This window comes from Lagopus muta, chromosome 8 (assembly GCF_023343835.1).
Source record: "Lagopus muta isolate bLagMut1 chromosome 8, bLagMut1 primary, whole genome shotgun sequence".
Lineage (NCBI taxonomy): Eukaryota > Metazoa > Chordata > Aves > Galliformes > Phasianidae > Lagopus > Lagopus muta.
Genome location: NC_064440.1, coordinates 32,482,781 through 32,508,692, shown reverse-complemented (window position 1 = coordinate 32,508,692; position 25,912 = coordinate 32,482,781). Strand labels below are relative to the sequence as shown.

Below are 25,912 nucleotides of genomic sequence, written 5' to 3'. Positions count from 1 at the left end.
AGGGTCAAACAGCTTTCAGAAGTCAGTGATGTGAATGGAACCAAACAGATGAGGTGGGTAACATCGTAAACAGCTCCTGCTGCTTCTGCGGATAACATCTGAGGAGGAAATGCCAGACCTAAGGCTGATTGTACAGCTTTATGCTTCCCTCCTAGTTAGTTAAAATCAAGGGTACTGCGTTACTGATGGTGTGGTTAAGGTACGTGGTTAAGGAAAGTTGTGCTGGCTGGTCAGTGCATCCTTTTATTCTCCTTTACCAAGGTGGAGTAACAACTGCACGAGTAGGAAAACTCCACTAGAACTGGAGGTGAAGGAGATGATATCAGTTTAAACCTGAGCTTAAACATTTTGGGGGAATTGAGATCTAAATAGGCCCTGATCATTGCAAAATTCATTTAACTGAGCAGCTGCTAGTACAACTCGGTCTAACTGGATTATGGAGACGTACTCTCTACCTTAGCAGAAGCCAGGTATGTTTAGTAAGGTATTTTACACAGGACTGTTTCTTGTGAAAAGAAGCACATCTTGAGTTTATATCTGTTTTCTCTCCTTTCAGATAGATGGGATGTTTTTCTGGTACTTATTTCGTTTAGCTGTTTCTTTCTACTGTCTTCTGTTCTGGATGGCTTTCTCCATACATTGAAGCTCTTGGGGCCACGTGGATGTGTTTTATGTGCCCTGTGTTCTCAGTAGCTGCTCGGAGCACAAGGAAAAATGGGACCCATTAGCCTGATGCTGAGTTACGTGGTGCTTGTGGTTCTCTGCAGATGGGGTAGGCATGGAATGTGTATTTTAAATCTGGCGTGTTTACCCCAAAGGGCTGGAAGAACTTGCAGCGCTATTTCTTTTTTACAAAGTAAGATAAATATCGTGTTAAATGATGCCTTAAAATTAATAAGGTAGGGCAGAGGAGGAACTCGGACACGCGCAAAGTCAGGAATTATCTGAGCAGGTCTCATGTCCTCTTTGAGTTTGTTTAATGTGACTTTAGCTGTTAATGAAACTCTTTGGTGAGATTGCTAAAGATGGCTTGGCCAGAGCCTGTTGTCCTTTAATGCAGTAGTTAAATGACTCACAAGGACCATGCAGATCCATCCTCACGCACTGTAGCGATGAAATGGTGAAAAGGTAGCTCATCCATAGTGAGAAGTACTGAAATTGCTCATTCTCACTTAGGGAGCAAGACAGATTTTGAAGATTTATGCTCCGTTGCTACAGCCAGTGTTCTTAGTTATTGAGCAGTTGGACATACGGACTCGCAGCCCGCACATAACATTGAGTGCTTGTGATAGAAATAAAGAATATTTTGCTGTTGCTGTCGAGCCTTGAAACTGACTTCTAGCTAATGACCCAAGTAATCTTTACTTGAAATTGTGTAATTGAGATCGAAGGCTGTGCGGGGCTTCTAGCTGGTACACAGATTCCACATCCGTGAGCTTCGCAATATGGTCATTGAGCTGAAATGGAGAAGGTTAAAACTCTCATTTCCATTATCAAGCTCCCCCTTTCTCCCAATACAAACGTGACATTTCAATTTTACACAGTTGGACTCTTCTTAAATCATCTGTATAAAAATTTCAAATCTTGATTGATGATGGATGAGCTATTGTCTCCTAAAGCACACAGTTCTCATTACCCTTAAGACATAGCTTATTAATGATGGACCTATAGTGCTTTCCCAGTGGTTCGTGAGCAATTTAGTTTGCTAAGAGATCCAAAGACTTGGTTTGGCATGAAATCTCCAGGCCAAAGCCATTTTCACAAGCAGCATCTCAAATGTTGACAGTGTTTTGAGGGTGATACGATACCTGACAACAAATCCCTATCATCTGGGTGATAATGGCAAAGCTGCAGCACTATCAGCATGCAGTGATGCTTTGGCTGTAATGGAGGCTGACCTTGGAAAGTAAGTGCCATTAATAAGCACTGCATGATATGTATGTGCAGAGAACACCAGTATGTGGTGTTGTGTAAGAGGCAGCTGCTTCGTTAGGGGGCAGTCACCGTGTAAGGTGTCTTCTGTTTTGCTTCTGAGCTTGTTACAGTGGGTGTTCCTAACAGTTACCTGAACTAAATCCTTTCTGTTGCTCTGTCCACCATAAAGCTAGTTCTTTTCCATCTCTTCATGCCTCCCTCCAGTTCAGTCTGGCAGCTGGCTTCTCGGGACCAGAAAGAAGCTTTTAATTTGTAACCCTCAAGAAAAGTAGCAGTTTTATAACCGATTTTATAACTATTTTAGAACTGGATTGAACTGCAAAGTAATTGCCAGCAGCTCCCACTGCATATCAACACACAAGTTATTTGCACTTAAGGGTACAGAGCAGGATGCGAGCATGTTTTGGCGATTGAATCCGCTTTAGGAGTTAGATAACAAACCGTGGGGGATTTTACTGTACGTAAGAAAAAAGCAGCTGAAGAAAATGCCCTTTTGGCAGGTGGATGAAAAGAAGTTCTTTCCATCTCCAGTGCACATAGATCCACAAATGGATGGTCCATTTGTGTCTGAAGCTTCTGGCAGCTGGTAATGTATTTTCACTGACCCCACTCAAACTTAGTGCAAGTGCTTTGAATTTAGCCCTTTTTGAACATAGCAGAGCAAGTATAAGTTGCATGTGCTGCATCTCTCCATGCCTCTATGGAAGTAGAAGAGGTTGGTGTTTCATGGCTGCCAGAGACCTGTATGTGTCACTGCTCTGCTGTTGGCATTGTAAGGTAGGTTACCAGAGTACATGGTAATCGTTCTGCTTCATCTCCTGGCTAATGGAAGCCAGAAAATAGCAGATAAAATGGATAATACATTTCTGATTCCAGTCCCTGGATAAATAAGCATTTAATAGAATTTTAATAATATGCAGATGTAAGTTCCCCACAATCATTTGGCAGCTCTCCACACAATAAGCAAAATAATGACAGAAGTCAGTGCTGAGCGCGCTCACTGCTTTATTTTCATATAACTTGGGTGACAGCATCATACTGCTTTTAAGCCAGAAGAGTAGCTCCAATAAGGAGGATAAGATTTTATTCACTTGGGATCAACTGGCAAAAAGCCTTGGAGCTGCTCCTTTGCTCAGAGCACCAGCTGCAGCCCTGGTGCCAAAACGGAGGATGGTGAGACTGACGCGTGGCTCTTGGCAGCTTGCAGGAAGCCTTGCACCATCACCTGCCCCTCGTTTCCTGGAGAGAGCTGGCAGGGCACATGCTTCCAAATCCCCTTTTGGAGCTCTGTGCCTTGGAGCAGTATGGGAGCCCACGGGAGACATTTGCAGGCCATGCAGCTCCGTTCCGCGCAGCAGGGCTGGGTTTGGATTAATCATTTTCTGGCCTCATACAAAAATTGTGTTACCAGGCAGAAATACTCTCCTCTATAGGATATTTGAAGTACATGCTGCTGTAAGCAGTGCTTGTTCATGCATCTTCAGCAGCCCTTGGCTTTGTTCTTTGCAGGAGAAATAAAGCCCACTGGTGGTTGTGTTGTTCTGGCTGCTGTCTGTCCTTGGCAGGGCCCAGCAGGAAGGCTCCTCGTGTTGCACAAAGGAGGAAAAAGCCCTCTTGTGCCTGCCTTCCTTTGCCTGCTCATCTGCGTAGCTGGAGATCCCCGCCTTGCTCCTCCTGTTTATTGTTTAACTTTATCACCCACTTTCGGCGCTGTAAATTAAAAGGAGATGATGACTTTATGATGATGAGTTCATTATACAGTAACTCTTTTGTTTATTGATTGCGTTTGTGCTTCGTTTGCTTAACACGTATCAGGGTTTATTAGGTCTTTCCAGGCATTGTTCTTGCTAAGAGAGGGCGCAGAAGCACAGAATGAATCTGCGTTTGTTAATTCAGTGTAGCCAATACATCTGTGCTGATTTACACGTGCCAAGGACTGCATAAAGAACCATGCAATAGAAAGTGGGAAAGGGAGGTAGGAGGGGACAGAGTTTAGATCTGACAGAATGGGAGGAGCTGAGCAAAAGAAGGTGAAGCGTGGTCCTGAACTTGGAGTTTATGGCCATTTAACAGCTGCAAGAGCCCAACTTTGATACTGTTACTCAGGTTTCTTAGCGCCTGGTTGCACAAACAGACCTGTAGACTTGAATCCTGTCACCTAGGAGAAACGGTGTGGTTTGGGGCATTTGTCCAGGTTTTGGGGGGCAGGCAGCAGGTATGACAGCTGTTATTCAGTGGTGAGGAAGTCGGTCCACCTTCCATGTTTGCTGTATTTCTCCACAAATTGAAACTATTAGAAATATTTTTAGAGTGAGGTGGTGCCTGATAGACAAGAATGCGTCTATCAAAGACGCTATCAAAGAAACTATCAAAGTTTCTTGGATCAAGTAGAAAATTTGTTAGGTGTTGTCATGAGCAGATGCTCTAAAAAGCAGAAGTGATGCCAGCAGCAGGTGTTCAGGGGCCCCAGCTGATAGTGGCTCTATTTGGAGTCATGTGCAAGTGTTTTGGAAGCTATCAGGGTAGATTTCTTCATTTTCCATGGCTTGTTAGATGTTATTTTTAATCAAAATCTGGGCCATTGTGGATTAGATAATCCTGTGTAGCTGGGACGACACGGAGAAATCATCAGTAATCATGTTTTCAAGTGTGCTTCTGAGTCCCACTTTTTCCCCCGAGCAGAATTGCTAGCAGATGCTGGATGGCTGTGGGTTTTTTTCGGGGATCATAAGAATATCATACAGACAGATCATCTCTCTAACTAATCTGGGCTCTTTTCTGTATAAGATTATTATTATTGTTTTTGTTTTTAAGCTCCTTTTCAATGAAAAGCCAAGCTTTCAAATCAGAGCTTTCTGAGAAATAGGTATCAATGCTCTGAACCCATTAATATGGCAGAAGGATGTATTTACAGACGATCCTTTATTTAATACACTCTTCTATTGGGGGCTGCCTCCCCTGCGTTGTGTCCTGTGTGCTCTGAAATGTTCAAAGAAAAACACAGTAACTCCTGGTTGTTTGTCAACGTTAGTATTCCCACTGAGGCTTGTAAGGGCTTTTATGGGAGATGAGGGCTATCAGCACACCTAGTCATTGCCACAGTGCTTGAGATTTCCTCTTAATGTCATTTTAAGAGGTGTGTCGCTCATGGCTGCATAGCGCCACTTCATGTCATCAGGAGGTGCCATTAGTGACCAAACCTTCAGCTTTTCTTTGCTGGTTGCAGTCTGACGCTAAGTGGTGCAGGAGGCTTCGGCTGCGTTGCTTCTGCTAGCTGGAGTGAAAGATGAAGGGATTTTCCTTTGCTTTGGAAATGCAGGAGTCAGGCTAAGAAGAGAAACAGCTAGAAAGAGAGTTTAGAAGGTTAAAAAGAAAGTTACTGTCCCAAAGGAGACCCCAGCGCTACTTCTAAACAGCCAGAAGCGCTGAAGTCCTAATTTACCTGTGATTGCTGCCCTGGCTTGCTGTATCACTGTGATCTCCTTGGACAGAGAGCTGGGATTCATACAAGAACATGGACCTCATATGGATTTTTTTAAGTAGGTTTTATGACGGAATGTTTGATGAGAATGGATTCCTAGTGATTTCAAAGGTTGCTGGTGATTCACTGGTACCCAGAATTGTGTGAGGCAGTGCAGAAGAGCTGTGCAGCTGGGCTGTATGGCACGACAGTGTGCTCAAACACGGTGCTTCTCTAGACATCCTGACAACTCAACCCTCCTTACTTACTCTAGGATGAGAGTATTCTTACCTTCGGGGTGGCACATCAGCTTATTCTGTGCTTTAAGTGTCCATATGTGTTAAAGAAATGCGGCGTAGTGTGACTGCTTGTGTGTTTTGAAGTCAGTTAAGTCTTGGGATTTATTTTACCTGCATATAACAGTACTCTTAAACACCTGAATACACTGGAACAGCACAGAAAACCCAGTCAGCAAGCTATCAGCTGCATGCCTGTCTTCATCAGGCTACTTCTGACTGTAAATAAATGGTTCCTGTTTGCAAATGCTGTATGCTATTTACCATCCCGTTTTTAGTGTTAAATGAGGTAACAGTGTGAATTTTCATGTTTGAATTCTGTGCCCTCTCTCTCCCCTGCACAAAGCAGCAGTGAACTTAATTAGCTGTGTGCCTGAAGCCTTACAACTATGTTCTCTTGTTCTTTTGTGCAGAAATACTGAATGGAGGGGTGTATGTTGGCCAGAACAAATTTCTTTGCTTCGCAGACACCATTCATTGGCAGGATATCGTGCGTAACCCCTGGGCCTCCAACTTCACTTTGGTTCCAACGAATGGCAGCTCAGGATGTAAGTACCAGTTTGATTCTTGGTCTTGTCATCAGCACAGCCTGACACAGTATAAATACAACTACAAGTTTGTCCCTGGTCCTCTGTTATGGAGAATTGCATTTGTAATTTTTCCCTTTCCACTGCATTCTTCAAAGTTTGTATGATACTTGTGAGAACACAGCCTAATCTTGAAAACACCGTATCTGTAGAGAGCATTTGTGAACATCATGCATTTTTTGACTTTTTTTCTCACGTGCTTTCTCTCTTGTGCATTTTCTTTTATTTCTGTTTATTTCTAATGCCACTATGCTGCCATGGAAGTACAGACATTATTGTTTGTTTTGGAATTATTCCTGCTGCTTAGTCTGGTCCTCGAGTCACAATGTTCCGCCTATGGCATCACAATTAGCTGCTGGAGTAATTATGGTACAGGCTCACAGATATTCTCACTTGAAATAAGAAAGGAAGCTGAAAGAAATAGCTCTCCTGTTATCTTGTGTTTACCTGTGAATAAACAGAATTTGCAAAGTGTGGGGTGGTCTTCACAACATCACCAGTATCTCTGGGTTTAGTATGCTCTTTGTTCTAATGCTCTCATTTTCAATCTTGTCTATATATTTTCATTAATCTGCTTGACCTGTTTTTCCAGTTCTCTTCCCCAGAGTTATTCACCTTTAGATGGTTCTTGAAGCAGTAATGAGTTGTAGTGGATTCATCAGCGATGCAGTGATACTAAGTGTTCAAGTGAAATACTTCCTACTATAGGAAAGTGTTCTCCAGATGCATACTATGCTCATAGGCAGTACTCTTAGATGTACTGAGACTGAAATTCAGGTATAGGCTGGGAGGAATCGATCTGAATTCAGGACTGATTCCAGAAGGGACGTTGTTCTGGGCATTCTGGATACAGGGCCGTTCTGGATCACTTGCTACATCCTAGGGGGTCCAGCATGAATGTATAAATCACAGATTGCTTCCTTAGCTTCTGCAGCAGCCAAGAAATACCTTAAATTCTTCAGCTGCACGTGAAGAATTCTGAAAACAAACCAACAATCTCTGGATGAAGACTATTTGACCAAGTTCCCAAATTTTAAGCACCAATTCGTTTCTAACAGTTTGTGTTGCAGTTGTTTTCTTTAAGGGCGGCTTGCTTTTATGTGCCTCACCTGTATGCTCAAAGAAAGAGCACAGCTACTCGAGACTCAGCTTCCTGTGGGAGCCTGCCAAACTCCTCTGGTCCTCATCTGCCAGGAGGCTCAGCTCCTCTGCCTTCTGGCTGCAAACCTGACATAGTTGCAACACAGCCAGCTCCCTTATTTGCGTATTAGAAAGCTCATCACTGACAGTGATCAGTTCTGAGCAGAAGTGATAAGACCTTAGAAGGTTAGGGAATGCCTGTACCCTTCTAGGAATCATTACTTCAGCACAAAAGAGACTTGGTTGTTTTTCTGTTGTGTTCTGTTGTTGGGCTTTCTTATAACCTTTGCCAGCTCTTCCAGAAAATGCTTTTGCAACAGTAAGGCAATAAGCTCTTTTAAAAAAGCAACCAACATCAGTACTATCCCTCTGAGAAAGGGAGTATGTTACCCTGGTAGTTTACTAAAGAATTAAGGCAAGTTATTTGTGCTGGTTGAGAAAACACAATGAACACTGAATTATAACCCTAGAATGGAAATCTCTGTGGAGCATCATTATGTGAGGGTACGTGCTTCTCCTATTTGGCTCATATGTCACTTTTCAGACTCTGCAAAGCAGTGTGGGTGCTTGCTGGGCTCAGCCTTACTGTTTTTCCACTGCTGCAAACGGTACTCAGAGCATCACATAGACTTTGGTACTCTTCTACAGAGACTATGAGTCATGTGCTTTGGATCCAGAATATATTTTTACTATTTATTTTACATGAATGTATTACATTGCCTGAAGTCTCAGGTGCCTCTATCAAATGCAAATCTTGACTAAGTCCACTGGAACTTAGTGAGTACACGTTGCTCAGCGTTACTGAGAATACACTAAGTGCCAAAGATATCAGGAAGGCCCTCTGGGACTCTCTGTCAGAATATCTTGGGAAAAAAAAGAATGTTTTTTACTGCTTATCTGAATACTTCCACAGGAGAGGGAGAAGGTCTGTCAGAGCAGCTGTGTCAGTGTGTGAATGTAAATCTGCCAAATGTGCTGTGTCGAGCTCCACTGAGTCAGTACTAGCAGGAATTTAGGGAAGTCTGTGTAAAGGTGTTGTGTAAGATGGGGTAGGTGGATTGAGCTGTGTGACATGTGTGGCTCTGACTTGCAGGGGCAGAAGGAGAGCATCTGCCTCAGGAATGGTTAGGGCTCTTGCACTGTGACCGCCTCAGCATCCTCCCTGGCAGAGAAGGTTGTAGGACCAAGAAAATGCTGAATAACATGAGCTTCAGAACCAGATACTTATTGCTTTGAGCAGGCCCAAAACCCTCAGCCCTGGGTTTCAGCATCACTAGCTTTGCTTCCGACCACTGGTAGCTGACATGAAGGCCCTACAGAACACAGGCCCCCCTGTGTTCAGAAATGCCCACTGTGCAGCACTTAACACGTTACCAGCTGTACTGCAGCAGGTATGGGCTCCTCCATCCTTACCCTTGGTGCACAGGCCCGTGTTGCAAAGCGCTGGTGCTGCTCTCCTCCCCAGTCACACACAGCAGCTTAGAGTGGTCCCACTTCACAGAGGAGGGTGCATGCAGGTCTCCGTGCTGCTCCACAGCAGTCAGCAGATGAAGGAGACAAAAGGGTAGAATGAAATGAAAACGCTTTGAAATAGAAATAGAGCTGAATCTGCCAGCTCTGTGCATATCTCCTCATTTACATCAGTGCTTGATGGAAGAGGCCGGTGCACTCCTGGGATGCTGCACTCCCTGGATGCTGCTCTTGTGATTCCCTTTGTTTCAGGCTTTCACTGCCATATCAGTGTTAAGAAAGCAGTTGAAAAGGCCGTAGTATCTTAACTACTGTAATAGAAGTGCTGCAGATGTGTGAATCCTGAATGCTGCTTCTCCTTTTTCTTTAGCCTGGAATGTATTCTACCCGTTGCTTCATGCTCTGATCAAATGCATGCAGAAAAGCTCTTGTTGGAAGCCTTTGGATTACACACCCATACCACTATGATGAGCACAGTTAGTGGCTGTGGATGTAGGGCTCTGTGTGTACTGCTGCCATGCAATCAGCACATGCACCAGGGAGCCTGCATGCTTCAGCTGTGTGAGGGCAGATAACTCTACACCTGGCATTCTGATTCATATGGTGAAATAATACGCTATTTACTATTTGCACAGCATTTTCTTACTCGTCTCTTGTAGATGAAACTTCTACAATGATTTGTAATTGAAAATAGTCTTCTCTTCCACTTACCTGTAATCTCAAAAGTGCTTAACTGGGGAACTAAGTTGTCCATCTAGGTGTATATTACTCAGTTTGTTTCTCCCGTGCTAAAAATCTATCTTCTCTCCTTCTAAAAACAAGCCACAAATACAAGCATTAGCTTAGCTATGCAAGAACTTGTTCCCTTGTTGCCACATCCATATTGGATTTGGTCTCCATTACATAGGTAGAGGCCTGCCCTTCGGAGCTGGAAACCCAAGGTACAGCTCCCAGTAAGAAATAAAACAGGGAATAGGATCAGACTTGTCTAAAATGACTCTACATTGGTAGGACTCCTCCTCTCTGGTCAGCTGGAGGTGAAGTGCAGCGTGTCTGGGAGGCTGGCTGCTTCCATCTGTGCCCTCCGTGTCCTCAGCTGCCCCTTGGTGTGGTGGGAGCCCCCATGTGCCTGCTGCAGGTTCTTACAAAGCACTCTTAAATCAGATTTTTCAGTGCAGCTTTGCTTTGGAAGTTTTGTTTGGCAGGAAAGCCTTAAGGGTTTGAATGGCTGAGCTGAGGTCACTGTGTGCAGCAAATAGCGTAGATTCAAATAATCAACAGTGCGTTTAAAAGTGCTGAAATCTATGGATGCATATTCATGATGGAACTGGGAACTTTGGGTAATAAAGGTTCAAAGATTACTTGCTGTTTTCAAGGGTGAAAAGAAAAAAAAAAAGCTGCCTTTTAACAAATGATTCAGAAGAAATACTAGACAGAAGTTAACTAGTGCCCAGCTCCAGCTGAATTCACAGCATTGAGCACCTGTTGAAGTCTTGTCCTGAGCTGGAGTTTGTGCTCAGACCCTGTAGTGCGCTGAGATCCACAGTACATTTTTCAAGCTCTGGTTGCTTATTGTTCCTAACGTGGTACTTCTCTGTTTAATTGCAGCTGGTAATGTAGAGCTGCAGTTTCTGAGCTAGGCAGTAGTTCTGCATTCTTGCCATGATGCATGGGAAGAAAAGGCTTAGTCTTCATCTGCTTACCCGTGCTTCAATGAATCCCGCAATGTGTTTGAGGAGAACACTTCTTTCAAGTTTCTTCCCTCTCTTTTACGTATTGATTCATAGGTTTCTTAAGGGCAAAAGAAACCTTTAAACACCGCTAGCTCTGATGTCCTTCACTCCAGTGCCCCACTGGAGTGGTACTTCCCACTTGCCTGGCACTGAATCAGTACCTTTCTGAAGCACAGCTTGCCACCCCTCCTGGCCCCTTGTGGAGGTGTTGGCCATCCCTCAAGGAGCTTGTTACCTCTCTGCTGCTACAAGAAATAATGCTAGGTGCCTTTATTTCTGATTTGAACACAGGTGCTGTCGCCTGTTACATATTCTTCAGCTAGCTGCAAGAGCTCTCGAGTACCCTGCATTTTCTCCCCACAGCAGTGGGATGCACAGTGTAATCAGCTCACCTCTTGATGCGATTTTCATAAGCTAAATAGACAGAGGGTCTCGTGGCTCGCACTGTGAGGCTTTGCTTTGCAGCTCTTGAATAATTTCAATTGCTCTTCAATGTAAAATATTTCTCTGTGTTCTTTCAGAATGGGAAAAGCAAAGTGTTTTAGCCGTAACTCTATAAAAGTGAAAATTGTATCCCTTGTGTTGAAGCTTCACGTGAGGAACCTGGTAATCAATCTGTTCTGACATCCGTGTGTTTCAGCAGTCTGTTTTCCAGAAAGTGAAGCGTGCACAACTGAACTGTGCAGTCCTGCAGTTGGCTGTCAGAAAGATGCTTGGTGTGAGGGATCAGCACACAGCCAGCCCAGCTGTCTCTGCGCTGCTGCTGCCCTGCACTGTCATCTGCTGGGGTTTCAGGCTTCCTGTCACCTGCATATTCTATTGCCCGAGGTTTGGAAATAGTTTCTAAACTTTTGTCTGTTGACAAGCATCAGTCCTGCGATGATCCCTGGGGAACCACAACCCTGCTGTGCTGTAATAGCTCTTACTTACAGCTGCTTTGGGGAAGCTCTCAATTAGCTGGTTCTTAATGCATTTTTCAAGTGTTTCATTCATGTTGAAACATACAGACAAATCTAGTTGTTTACCATTCAGACCGTGCTTTGCATTTTACTTAAAGGAATAGAAGATGAACTAGCCAGTGCCATGGTGTCCTACGAAGTCAGCTCTCAGTTGTCCAGCAGCAAACAGTTCACATTGGGATTGGCTGTAACAGGATGCACGTACTTGGATGGGGTTGAGCTGTTTGACATATTCATCTCTGCACAGTATGCATGCATTCAGTTGATTTGAACCAGCGCTGACTCATTTTTTATTGCTCTTTTACTCTGTGGCTCTCAGTGAGATGCTCCCTACCCTATTACCTCTACTATTTACCTCGTACAGTTTCTAAAAGGATACTTCTTAAAAATATTGCAGAAATTGTAACAATTTGGCAAAAACTTAGCTTAATAAAGCTGTTTCTTTATGTCAGCCTACTTTAAGGGCTGATGGTAACCCCAATTTAATACAAGCTCTGGTTAAATTAATACAGCCTTGATTAAATACCACCTTAGCAGTGGCCTTGTATTGTTCCCAGGGCACAGTGGCTCACTGGTGGTATTGATAGGTGCAGTATTGTCTGGGATTTTGTACTTAGGTCAAACCATGGGATATTTATTCTGGAGTAATTACGTGATAGTTACAGCTACCTCAGATCCTTACGGTCTCTCCCAAAGGTCCCACCTTCCACAAGTTCTCAGTGATGCTGGGGCTAAGTTATGCCAGCTGTTGTGTGTGCACACCAGTGTTTCCAAGCAGATTCTCCTAAACACTCGTGTGTAGGACCAGACCTCATTCACTACCAGTGGAAAGTCACCTGGTGAGCTGAGGAGCCAGGTAGCAGTGTGGTAGCAAGGATGGAGTGACTAAACTTTAGACTAAGTTTGCTGAAAGTACTAAGTTGGAAGGAGCTGTTGACTTGATCAAAGGTGGGGAAGCCATGCAGAAAGATCTAGACACATTAGAGAGCTGGGCAATCACCAACTATATCAAGTTTAACGAGAGCTAGAGCTGGATTCTACACCTGGAAAGGAGCAATCCTGGCTATTCACCCCAGACTGGGGGATGAGTGCTGAGAGGGATCTGAGGGTCGTGGCCCCAAGCTGCTGGAGCTCTAGAAGCATTTGGACAGTGCTCTCAGACACATGATTCTTAAGGGTCCTTTCCAACTCAGGATACTCTGTGTGTCTTTTCCTTGGGTGGCACTGCAAAATATGCCATCGGTTAGCAAAGAATCATGAGAGCTGACTGTGTTGTGGATTTAAGAACGTGGAGAGCTTTCCTTTAGACCGGAGGGTGCCTCCTTTTCAGGTGGAACAGTAAACAGTGAACACGTGTCAGTCAGAACCAGTGGTACCCAGACACATGTGAGCTGACTGTCTTCTGTCCTATTATCTTGCAAGGTATTTTGTTCTTGGAAGCACAATAGTTCTGCCCTAAAAAGCTCCACAATAACAGCAGTGTTTCTGTATTATGGCTGAAGAAAAGAAGTAAAGTGACTAATTCACTCTTGAAGCCAACTTTCAGAATAGCTGGTGTATCATTTTCGGTGTATGTGTAAATTGGAAACTACCTACGGAGAAAATGGCATTCCAGAAAGTATGTGCTGAAGGCATTTGTTATTGCAGAGCTGGTTAAATTATAACCTTTCATTGAGGTGATGACTTGAAGTTCAGTTAACATTTTAAATACACGTTTGGAGAGCAACGAGGAGGGCCTCCATGTGGAGACAGTCCTTAATGCATTCCCTGCACGGGTGTCGCTGGGGCAAAGCCAGCAGCAAAAGCTGTTCTTTAGCATCCTGTGAAAGCTTCTTCGGTGTGGAACACATCGGGTGCTCGCCATGTGATGTTTCAGCAGCAGTTACAGTTGCATGAAAATCTCACTTGGAAAGGAAATTTAAATTGGAGACGTCCAGCAAGTCCTGCCACTTCTTGATCAGTTTGTGTGGAAGCTGCTCGTCCTACCTTTAAGGAATCTCGTCAGGACAGATGTTACTTACCTGGAAATGAAAGACAAATGCACTAACAGAAGGAATTTATTTTAAAGGAGAGTTTTTGCTGGGTTATGTAACTGAAGATGGAGGAATACAGGAAATGCAGGGCTTGTTCTGCCTTGCTGCACTGTTTGTAGGTGATGGTAATGCTTTTCCTCGACTCCCAGCAGTGTTTTGAATAAAGGGAATCAGTTTAGTTTCCTAATAAATAACTTCAGCCAGTGTTTTCAGAAGGGATTTGTCAATTGGTAAATGTCCTTGAGACAGATTTGAAAGGCACGCAGACCTGGCTTTTAATGGAAATACGCTGCCTCTAACAGCTGAGTTCATGGAATAAGAAGTAAGAAGTGCAGGTATACCTGGCTAATGCCCCTAGATAATGCTGGGAGGACACAAGTCCTTAAGCTGCTAGAGCCTAATCCGGGGATCTAGCATAGGAACTGCTGCAAAGCCAGGGATCTTAGGGTGTCATGGGCACAGAGAGGACAGGATGGGGAAAGCCAGCATTGATGATCCCCATAGAAGCTCTGAAATGGGCATCTCCCTGCACTGAAAATTACTCAAAAAAAAGCTCCCCAACCAACTCCATCTCTGATACAGTTCTGTCCTGTTCTAATGTCTTCCTTTCTTCTGACAGAAGCTGTGGGGAGAAAGTCATCCCTCTGGTGGGCCAGTGTACCAGGCTCTTATGTAAAAATACTACAGCGTGGTACTTGCTCTGTAACTGCAGAACTGAAGCCGTGCTCCACATTATAGTTTGTGTCAACTCCTGGTAAATGCTTATCTTTTAAAGGCAACCTGTGTGTGTATAATGTATTAGTGTGCACCACCTGTTCATAAGCAGATTGGTGTTTAAGCACTATGTTACACAAGGGGGAGACTTTCAGCGTAAGTGAAAGCATCCCTTTCCATTATAAGCAGCTTGCTTCATCACAAACACCGGTGTTTCTTGAAAGTAGGAAATAAAGCCCAAATACTCCAAATATTTAAAACAGTCTAATTGAACGGTAATTGGCAGATTTGTAGTGGGTGGGTGGGTGGAATGGCTCTTTCACAGCAAGCTGCAGCTGCTCTAGCTAGCTGCCTTTGAAGAGCTGCTTAGGGAAGGAGAAGGAAAAGAAAGACTGAAAAATCAGCTGCTTAATTGCATCTAGTAGTTCTTGAAGCTGCTGCATGCCTCCACCCTTTGGAAGCTGGGCTGCTGCTCGCTCTGCAGGGTGCAAGCTTTGTGTCGCTGTGCTGAGGGGCAACTGTGGGCAGACTGCTCCAAAGCACACGGGTATGGGGTTTGTGAGTTGTCTGGTACATTATATCCATGTGACACAAGGTCCATGGGGTCACCTCTGTGCAGATCTCTGATAGCTGGAGATTATCCTGGAAATTGCACTCTGAAATCTGTTTGCATGATTATTTTCAGTGGATATTTGTGGACTGCAAAACACTGAATGTAAATAGCAGAGTACATACCCAAGCATTGTTTTCCAGCAGAGAAAGGGCCTCTGTTGTCCAGTTATTGTTTTGTAATAATCACTTCTGTTTGGGCAGCCAGAGATCCATTTTGAATAAGCAGTTATATCTGAATAAGCATATTATGACACTTACCAGAGTTTGTTCAAAACTGGACTCTAAATTTCGTGGGAATGAAGAAATTCTCTCTGGGATTTCCACTTAGTTGACTCAGAATTGGTTAAAATGTCAGCACACCCAGCCAGACTCTGGAAATATTGCATGGCATCGAGAAGAAGTACAATGAATTTTATAAGCCTCTTCAATTCCAACTTTCCAATTCCTTTCTCTGTGGTTATTACTTTGTTTAAAAAATGAAAATTGTATGCCCCTCTGTTCAAACTTTATTACTGCTTTGGCAGCATTACTAGAACATTAGTAGAGGACGTTATTTTGATTTATGTGGTATTGACTTAGTTGATCTGTTTGAGGAGTGGAGGAGTTGGTATTAAACAAGCACTTGAACATCTCTACGTTTGGCATTTACTTTTCAACGTGTCTTTGAGTTGGCTGAGCACCTCCTTTGTAAAGTTCTCTAGCAGCACACAGATTTCCCTCCTGGGCTTACACACAGTGCTCAGAAAAGGCACCTGATGGACCGTGCCATCTCCTCTGCTGCAGGGGAAAGGCCCAGTAAGTAACAGCCCTGTGTTTGAAGGGAGCTGGGGCTGTTTGGCTGCTTGCTTTAAGGCTGGCCCAGATGAGGCAGGGAGTTCCGTTTCCATCCCATGTAGCTCAGGTCCTGCTGCATGTGTACATGACTGTGCAGTTGTCCGTGGCTCGCAGAGGGCGATGCACTTCGTTAGTAGTAATGATTTCAAGGGGGGATTCCTGGGGGCTTCTTGCTCCTGATGAGCCTGCCAAGCAGCAGGTATAACTTGACCTCTATCCTTTTTGCTTTCTGGCTGTGTCTCCCAATTTGCTCGGGATCCCTACGTGTGTGTTCAGAAATGCATTTGATGCTGATTGGAACTAATTCACCACCACAGTGGGGGGGAATTGGGCCGCGCAGCTCTGTGCTAACAGCTATAAGCGGTGATAATTAATAGCTCCTAATTGCTTAATCAGTGTAAAGTTTTACACTATATCATATGTGAAGGTTTTTATGTTCTGTGGGTGAGCAAGCCACCAATTAATGCATCAAGTCGTACAGCCTTACCAGTGCTGTCAGTTCCAGGCAGAGAAAAATAGCTAGTGTCTTCATTACCCCCCTCAGGTCCCTTTCTGCACTCGTTCCTGTGGCCTGAAGACATTTTTCTGTAGCAGCTGAAGTAACATTACAGAGCACTTGCTATCAGCTCGCAGCTGTCAGTGATAAATACGAATTCGCTGGCCTGAGCCCGTTCAGTGCTGCTGACATGCTCTTCTTGGCTTTCCATTTATTCCTTTACCTCTGGTGGCCAATCTCTCTTAAAATCAAAAGTGCCTGCCACCAGCGTGTCTGCTGATACTCTGTAATTTCAGAACGCTCAACAGATTCCCAGTCCCCTACGTGCATGAGCACTGTCTCCGCCACGCATTACTCATGGAAATGCATCCCCTTTGGCTGTTAGTTTTTGTTTGCTCTGGTTGCTGGTTGGTGTTTATCTCCACTCCCTCCGCCCTGCCTCTCCCTCACGCTGTCCCCAGATCTCTCCCTTTGCTTTCAGTGCCTATCTCTTCATTTTGTAGACCTGTCTCCCACGCCAGGTTCTTTGCAGCTGCCTGTGTCCCAGTCCTTCTCCATTTGTGTCTCTTTTCCTATCTGCTGAGGAAGATCGGGGGATGATAGGGGTGCTGGACGAGGCTGGATGGCAGACTTGGAAGTCCTTATTGGAAACAGTCGATAGCAGAAGTCTGCTTTCACCTCAGCTATTTTCCACAGCAGCAGTGATAATTTCAGTGCCACGTACAGCTTGTTAGAGAAAAGCCTTGATTTGACTGTATTTTATTATCCCATGTTGGAAAACTGTTTGGTGGCAGCACCCTGAGGTTAGCTGATCTGAAATCGGCTAAACATCACAGTTCAGTGGCAGTACAGGATTGGGCCCTTAGATTTCTATGTCCTATACACTTAAATGGAGAGGAGGAGAAAATGAGCGCTAGTGTTCCTGTCAATGCTCCCTTCTCTTACAGGAGGTTATACTTTCTCTTGCAGGGCAAATCTCTTCTGCTGTAAAAGAAGGAAATCCTGAAAAGTGTGAGGGCCTCTGATGGCGAGCACAGGGCTGGTAGAAAAGGCAGAATTTTAACTTAACAAATAAGTGTGAATGAATGAGCGTGTGATGATAGGAATTGCCAGACAAGGACACGGAAGGCATTACAGCCTGATAAAGGCAGAACAATCCATCATAACAATGGTGGCTTTAATTCCCACTAATGCTGAGCTGTGGTGTTTGAATTATATTTTGATTGCGTTTTATTTTCCTGGACCATAAAGTTAAGTCTTGAGCATCCTTTTGGCATTGCTGGCATTATTGCAGGAGAGAAGTTTTTTAGGTTGAGGATGAGTTTAAACGAAGAAACTAATAAATGATTTATGGATTTTTTGATAGTTAATCAATTATTTTAGACTGTTAGACAAGTAAAGAGCTTCCTTATACCCATGCCTTGTAACCATCAAAGCCACTGTTTTTGGCTGTGTTTATTTGCACTTCAGTATTGGTATGCTACAGATGGGCTAGTGTTTATTAATGATTTATTAACCTGGTAGAAGCTATCCACAAATACAGGCTTTGGACAAAGGGAGATGTTTCTTCTCTTATTTCTGCTTTCCTTCCCCTGCTGAGAGGGGTCTGCTTATGGCAGCTGGGATAGCTGATGGGGAAGAAGCAGCATTCTCCATACTACAGTGAGCTTAGAGCTAAGAGGAAGACTTCATTTTTCTTGTCTTGTCACTAACTTAATCCTCTGCGGTTTTACTGTTCCTGAAATAATAAAGTCAGTCTGGAGACAAAGGAAAGCCCTTCTCAATTCTCAGGAAAGCACAAGGATAAAGTAACCTTGGTCTTTCCCAGCCTGGAGAGCAAGCTCTTCCTGCCTGTGACTTTCTCCATTCAGCAGAGCAGAGGCATCTTCTTCCACAAAGAAAAACCTACCATGGACGTTATGATAGTAGTACTCTGCACCAGGCTCCTTCATGAAGATAAGTGTATTGGCCTAGGGAGATGAGCCCAGGAGACAAGGCATTGGTTTTCCACATGGAGTTTGCCTGAGCAAAACTAATTCTCATCCTCCTGTGGAAATCTGCCCTTTCTAAGTTTGGATTTCATAGCAAATTCTGTAAAAATTATGTAAGCCTCCTTTTAACTCCTTCCCTCCTCCTCTGCTTTCTAATGAATAAAATGTCATCATCTTTTCAAAGCAGTTCTACTATTCCAGAGGAGAAATATACTGTAGCATCACTTCTGCATGGGGGGCAGGAGGCTGTTCCAGGTTCTTCCTTTCCCTATGTCACTTATAAAGAAGATAAGCCCTTTGGCTGATGTGTGTTCACTAACGTGCAGGAATTCAGCAGGTGGACAAGGTTGCATTTATAGAGCCCACTGGAAATATTTCTTTGGGCATATCTCAATTAATTCTTAAATCGTTCTTTGATTACAAGAAGAATATACATAATGCATAGTTGCAGGTGGACTTGTGCTCATTTGGGCTGCTCTGTTAGTGCTGAGTGTTCCTAGGTTCATCTGGTTACAATTTAGACTTCATTTTGCTCTTGGTATCTTGATGCCAGAGGCCAGTGCTGGTAGTAATAGGAAGGAGTTCCCTCTTTTTATTGGCTGTTGCCTCAGAGCAAAAGGAAGAACACTTCTGCAGTGTCGTGGCTTGCTTTTTCATTATTACTTATTTCTCTTAAACACTGCTGATGTATGTTGGTAGGTTTTGGTGTATTTTTGAGACACAAAGAACAACAAAATAATCTGTCTTATGCCAAGAATGATTTGATAAGTTTTTCTCAAATCTGTGTTGGCTCACTGCAGCCTAAAAGAAATCTGTATGGAAAGAACTGTGGGCAGCAGCACAGTAGTAGGACTTCATCAAGCTCTTGGCCAATTGATTTATTATAGTTTAAGGCTGACATACAGATCTGATCATGCGAGCTGTTCTCCCATCAACGTTCCTTACACTCTGGGCTGCTTATATTGACTTCCGTGGGACTGTTTTTGTGTTAAGATTTACAGAGCTGATCCTTAATGGGTTGCAATCTGTCCTTATTACAGTGGGAAAACCAGGTGGAATACTGAGTCATGGGAGGGCAGGATCTTGACCAGTTCATATTGAGAGCAAACAAACTTATTTTTCTTTTTAAAGCAAGAAACCAAGACAGACACACTGTTTGGAGTTCGGTTCTTGTTTTTAATTCTCAGTCTATTTGACCTTCAAAGGACGTGTAATAATGTGATTCAGAAGTGTGCTGCCTACCAGCGTGGCTGCTAGTTTTTGCCTGTGCAGTTGAGAAAGGTGAAAACAATGAAGCAGAGACTTTGAGTTCCCAATGAAAAAACGGAAAACTGGCAGCCTTTTCTTGCTATTTTGTTAAATATCTCTATTTAAATGCAAATGATCATCTGACACTGTCAAACAAAGTCATGTATCAGGAAGCAGGCATGGAAGTTAAGAAAAAAAATTAAATGATTTTTGAAGATGCTGGATCACTTTTATTTCCAGGAGTAGCAGTATTGGCTGAGCATGTTTTTAGTTGCGTAGCAAGGGTCAGCTCAGCGCTGAGGAATGTCAAATCTGAAGGTTTTTAAGTGTAGCTTGTGCAGTAGTATAGGAGGTCTCTCTACCTAGAGGGCACTTGGAGGGATGATGGAAGTATTTTCTGTGCTGTCTCCCTGCCCATACTGTGGTGGAAAGCCCAGTGCCTGTGGCAGGATTCAGAAGGGGGCTGAAGTCAGGAATGGAAAGGGGCAGAAATGGCCAAAACGGTTCCTTCTTGTGCCTCAGACAGGGAGCTGTGAGCAGGCTGTGCTGTGCTTTACACTGTGTCCAGCTGCAAGACCTTTCCCCCTGAACTCCAAAGCCCTAGAGCTAGACTGACATGAGCTCTGACCAGAGGCAAGCATTAGGCATAAATCTCCTGTCCTTGGGTTTCAGTTCCTCCTTTGCTTCCTCCATCAGTGACGCTCCAGCAAGGACTGAGCTAAGGCAGATGCAGAAAGGTTATCTGAACGTGCATCCATCCTTCTGCCCGCTTGTACTTTTGGTCAGTCTTTATAAAATGTGTTGGTTTTTTTTTTTCCAGCAAGGCGTGTGCCAAAACCAGGAAACAAATTGTACCTTCCCAGTTGAATTGCCTGTTGAATGTTCTTCCTTGGATTTGCTGTTTACCTTACCTATTCTATTCTTATAAATCAATATGGATGTGTTAGCTTACTGCGCAGGGCTCCAGTAGTTTCTTAATAATCATAATAATTGTTATTACTGATTAAAGTTGCATAATTCATGCCAGATGGAGTCCCCTCCCCATCAGCCAGAACGAGTTTGCATTATGTAGTTATAGAATATTTCTGATCTAAATAAACAGATGGCAGAATGTGACAGCAAATTATGTGCTGGTGATGTCAGCAACAACGCTCCCCTGGTATAATTGCTTTAAATGAACCCAAGTGCAGCTTGGAGCTGGTAGCTTTAACAAGGTAGTTGGCATACAGTGTGTAATTACTGCACAGCATAATCAATGGATCATCAGTGATATGCAAAAGAACTGGTGTTAGAAAAGCAGCAGCATGAAGTCCAACTTGATGCCGCTCTAACAGTGGTTTTACTCAACTATGGAACATCCTGTGTGTGTATGCTGCCAGCAGAGGAGTGGTGTTTTCTTTTGGGTTGACCCAGCCTTAGCTGAGAGACACTGCGTTTTCTCCAGCGTTGGCTCCCAAGTCAGAGTATGTGGGAAGCACTTGATACTGCGCAGGGTGTAATAGAGCAGCTGCCATTAGCACAGCAGCAAAAGGTTCCTGAAGGCTTTGGTAAGCCTGTGGATCGAGTTCAAGGTGGGAATTCACTTCATAGATTTTTGGCAGCATTTGGTGATAAATCCAGGTTTAATCAAAGGTAAGGCCAGGTTACTGCAGTCAGAAGAGCAGTGGGAAAACTCCTGCCCTTCAGGAGGCAGAAGGAGTTGTCCATTCCCTGGCCGGGTCCAGATGGGAGCTGCAGGATGAGCTGTCCCTTTGCTCACCATCAGAGCTGGCATGGGACTGTCCGAGTGCCGACTCAGGTAATGAAACCTACAGCTGGAGAACGTGCCAGTGCTTCTGCCTGCTTTCTGTTTCTTTGCATAGCGGGTGGTAGCTAGCCGTAAAAGGGAGGGCTTGAATTCAACAGTGCAGGATTTCAGTCCTGATTTACTGTGTAATGTTTGTGAAGACTGTGCAAGCTTTCAGGAGGGAGGTTTGGCTTTTGATCGCTTGTCTTCAAAGTTTACTGCCTCATTGTTCAGGTGAAATTGAACACAAGATGAGATGGGTATTTGCTCAGTCATCCTTTGTACCATGGAGGAATGAGCGAGTCTTATCTAGGGTGCACAGAGAACGGCTCTGGGTGATGAAATGGTTCCTCATCTTATGCTGCTCTTTTGGTTTTAAAATGTCTCCATCATATTTAGCAGACCTAGGGATTTAGAGTATGAAGTACCCAGACAGGTCTGACACCAATTCTGGTTATTTATCTGGGCTTCCTAAGGGCAGTGTTTCAACCTTCATAAAGCATAAAAACCCTCCAAAGGCAAGATGGACCCTTTCCTTTAACTGAAGCCACATCTCTCATCTCTTCCCACTTCTTTTTCTCCTAAAGGTGGTCGATGCCACAAGTCCTGCACAGGCCGATGCTGGGGACCCACAGAGAATCACTGCCAGACCTGTAAGTAAGCATGAACCTGAGGGCTGAAAAATGAAAAGGATCCTGTTTTTTTTCAGTTGTGGAGAGATACTGTATGTTCTCCTTTGCACAGCTCTAAAATATTTCAGGTTTTTTTTCTGTAGGTTTTTACCAACTGATGTTCTTATTTTCTCTCCCATGCGAATTTATGTTTTTCTTTCCTCTCCTGTGCTTTCTACAAATGCTCAAGCTAACGTGAATTCTCTTTTCACTTCCTGGTGGCAACATGGAGCGTGGCTAATTATTTGATCTTAGGTTAGCCCAGTGTCGTCTGTCCTTTTTGTTGGAACTAGTAGAAACAGTGCAACCATACCTTTTTTCCTTTTATTTTTTCTTTTTCTTCTCTTTTTCCCCCGCAATAACTGGAGCAATAAATTGTAGGAAGTAAGAAATGGTAAATAGTTTGACTTGAATGGTTTAGGGGTGAGCACGATCAGGAAATCCTGTCCAACCTGTCTGTGGCATCACGAAGAGTACAGCCAACAGATGTGTGTGCACAGAGGTGTTCTGCCCCACAGGAGGGTGCTTCTTCAGCTGCATCACTTGATGCTGCTGGCAAAGTTGATGGCAGTTGTAGTTCTCCTAAAGCTTACATGTTCACGTCTTACTATTTCACATTGAACTTCATTCGTGGGTGTGAATCAGTTTGTTTTGAGACAGGTTGCAGGAACAGCTGTATAATGAAGCATATTCTTGTTTGTCCGAATTGAGCTCGCACATCTCCTCTCTGTGCTGGTGGCCTTTGTGAATGCTGCAAAGAAGTTGCTGCAGAGAACACCTGTTATGTCAGGGTTATGTACTCAAGTACATAGAGCAAAGGGACAGAACCCTAGCTGCCCACAAGGGTTTTATATCACAGCCAGATGAGAATTAATTGATGATGCTTCATTAGGCTTGTTTATCTATCTCTGTTATTCTCCCCAGCAGAGGTAGACTTATTTGGGCATCATGTGGTTATCTCATCAGAGGACATTGCAAAACCCTGGCACTTACACTGTATAAGAGTGACCTGGTCCTGGCTCAGGCCTTTCTTCCAGCCAGCAAAGGCTCCAGCCTCCTTAGCATTGGACAGGCCAGCTGGACTCTGTGGCTGTTCAAGTAGGATCGGCTCCCATGATCTCAACCTGCACAAAGCACTGCTCTCAGATAAGTGAGCTGATTTGGTGGATTAATGTAGTAATACCAGGGAGAGCAAAACTTATCTGCAGTGTTGTGGAGTCTGGAGCTTAGCAGAGCTGCACGGTAGGTTTGCTCCCAGAGTGACAGCTCTCTTTTCCTTCACAGTGACTGCCCTCTCGTCTAAACAGAGGGGATAGGCAAAGGCAGGACCACGGATTCAAAATAATTAACTATGGGTAGGCACATGTTATCTGAGTTCCAGGCAGATGCACAGATCACACGTTTCTAATTTGAAAGAACTACTTTACATCCTTTTGCCTGGAAGCACACTGTCAGTGTAGTTCCCTGCATTCTCCTATGGTCAGAGATAGGAGCTAATTTTTGGTTGTATGTGTTCTCTTTGCACCCTGACCTCACGCTCTAAGTGGAAAGCAGGACTGAACAGAAAGGCTGACTGTTGGGCTGGCAGCGAGCAGTTCTTTTCTGCAGCTATGCAAAACTTGTTCTTCTAAAAAACCATCTGAAACAAAGAATATGAATAGGAACTCATAAAAACCCAAGTGGTGTTAGGCTTTTGCTGCCTTCATTTCTGACTTTAAAAGACATGCCTGGCTTTCAGTATCATTAACGACACAAGCTGGAGATGAGATGAGTGGTATCAAACATTGCATTTACCTTCACCTGGTCACGTTGGGGATGGGCATCTTTAGGAGAGCATTCAGCAGTACTGCTTCCCAGTGTCAAACTGTTCTGTTCGTCTGCAGCAGCTTGTCTGCATTTAATAATTTCACTTTTTTATGCACTCACTGAAGCAAAAAATTCTAATGAGCCCCCTTCCCATGATAAGATTTAAATTATTCTCCTGGGAAAAGGATAAAAAAAAAAGATCTTAATCCCTGTCTTTCGTTTCAAACTACATATGGGGGAAAAAAAATAATATCCTTTTGTTTTTGTATGAATATCATCTACCTGTCTTGTGTTGCCTTCCAGCTATGTCGCTCTATACGTATGTCTCTCTATCTGAAACGCCACCTGCATCTGGCTCTGTCCTCATGTCTCCCTAAATGTGACAAGAAAACTTACGTATTGAAGAAGGCTATTAATGGGAAATCTTAAATGAGCTGATCCAGCAGGAGTTGGATAATTTCAGGGTAGTGTTTTATGCAGTTAACCATCCATTTTTCTTTTATAATTAAAAACTAGTAAATACTAATCTGAAACAAAAACTGGAGAGTATTCTTTCTCTCCGTGTCATGAAAGGCTGATGTGGACTAGCATGAAAAGCATCTGTTTTTCACCTAGTATTGGGCATTTGCTATACAGAATGTAAACCACTTAAACGTAAGAACAAAAGCATTTGGAAGTTACTGGTCAATTTTTCTAATCTGTGTTTGGACTATTACTGTTTTTGCTGTTGATTTCTTTTTGGAGTATTTGTTTCATCTCCATATGAGAAGAAATTGCAACTTTTATAAACGGAATGTATTATTTTATTAAAATGACAGATTATGCATTTTGTCCTAGAGGAATGTAACCGAAGGAGAAGAATTCCAATTAAAATACAAGCCCACTAAGGGAATGCAAAGAAGGGGAAAAGCCTTTAAATCAAACTCTAAACGCAAACATTCAGCAAATGTGCAACTCTGTGTGACTGTGTGTGTGTACAGGAGCTTGGCCTGGGCATAATTGTGTTTATACAGTCTTTGTGCAGCTGATGTTGCTGAGAAAAAAGAAGGTGCAGATGCAGTAAGTACCCAATTAGAGCAGCAAAAGGCAGGCGGGAGCCTGGTGGGGGAGAAAGAAAGAGCTGAATCGGCAGCTTAGATCAATCAGGGTAACCTAGCATTTTTGCTTGGAGACAGCATCTTTAATTAAAATCCTTGTATTTCACTAATAACTTTGCATGTTCGTAAGACTTTTTCATTGATTTCACTTTCTTCCCCTTTTTCCCTTCATAGATTTATAGTGCCCCGACATAATTAAAGATGAAGGGAAACAATAAAAGAGGCCGATTAATTGCGCACACACGGGAAGTGCCCGTTCCACCCCATGCCTCACACAGTGTTTTGCTATTAGAGTGAAATAGCAGTGAAGATTGACAGTCAGCATTCTGCTCACCCCCCAGGAGCCAGCTCCAATGCGTGGCACGTTTTGTCAAGACCACGAGCATGACACCATTAGAACAGCTGCAGGAACTGAACTGTTGAGCTGTTATTGGAATCTGAACAGCCAGATGGTTTCTGGACTTGTAACGATAGCGTGGTATTTGTTTTGTCCTGGGGAAGCACCTTTGCCGTGAGCTGCCTAGAGTGAGTTCTTCCTTCAGAAGATTGAGTCTCTTTTGCTAAGATGTTTTCTTTCTGTCTGCCTGCGTGGTGCCACAGAGGTTCTCTGACAGCTCCTCCTCAGAGCTGGGCCCTCAGCAGCAGCTGTAATGCAAATACGGCATGCAGGGGATAATAAGGTATGCTGTGGCCTTTTCCTACAATGAAATGTTGGCATTTCTGTTGGCAATGTTTGCTTTCCCAGTAAAAGAAACATAACAGAAACAATTAGGGAAGAACAGCAACAAGCCTTGACTGCATCTGTAGATTTTGCAGGCTGCTTTATAACCTTCTAGCCCTCAGGAGAGCTCAAACCATGCCCTAATCTGAGCAGCTCCATAGGGTACGCATTCAACCCGTGCCATATCAACCGTGCCAGAAGCGGGGAAGCACTTTCTGAAGTCACCGTGCTGAAAGAGGCTGTGCTCCTCCACGTCAGTCCTGGTGCTCCTGCATGTCATTGCTTTTTGGGAGGAAGCATACTCTGGATTGGCTTGCAGCTGA

General features: G+C 43.8%; 1 protein-coding gene across 6 annotated transcripts in view; it reads left to right on the top strand.

Moving 5' to 3' along the window:
• Nucleotides 1–25,912, top strand: part of ERBB4 (erb-b2 receptor tyrosine kinase 4) — a 504,768-nt gene that overhangs the window by 324,316 nt on the left and 154,540 nt on the right. For all 6 annotated transcript variants that reach the window (XM_048954014.1, XM_048954011.1, XM_048954009.1 and 3 more), the window contains exons 4-5: nucleotides 6,105–6,239; nucleotides 21,882–21,947. In XM_048954014.1, the coding sequence (XP_048809971.1) occupies nucleotides 6,105–6,239; nucleotides 21,882–21,947 (201 nt within the window). The remainder of the gene's footprint in view (nucleotides 1–6,104; nucleotides 6,240–21,881; nucleotides 21,948–25,912) is intronic.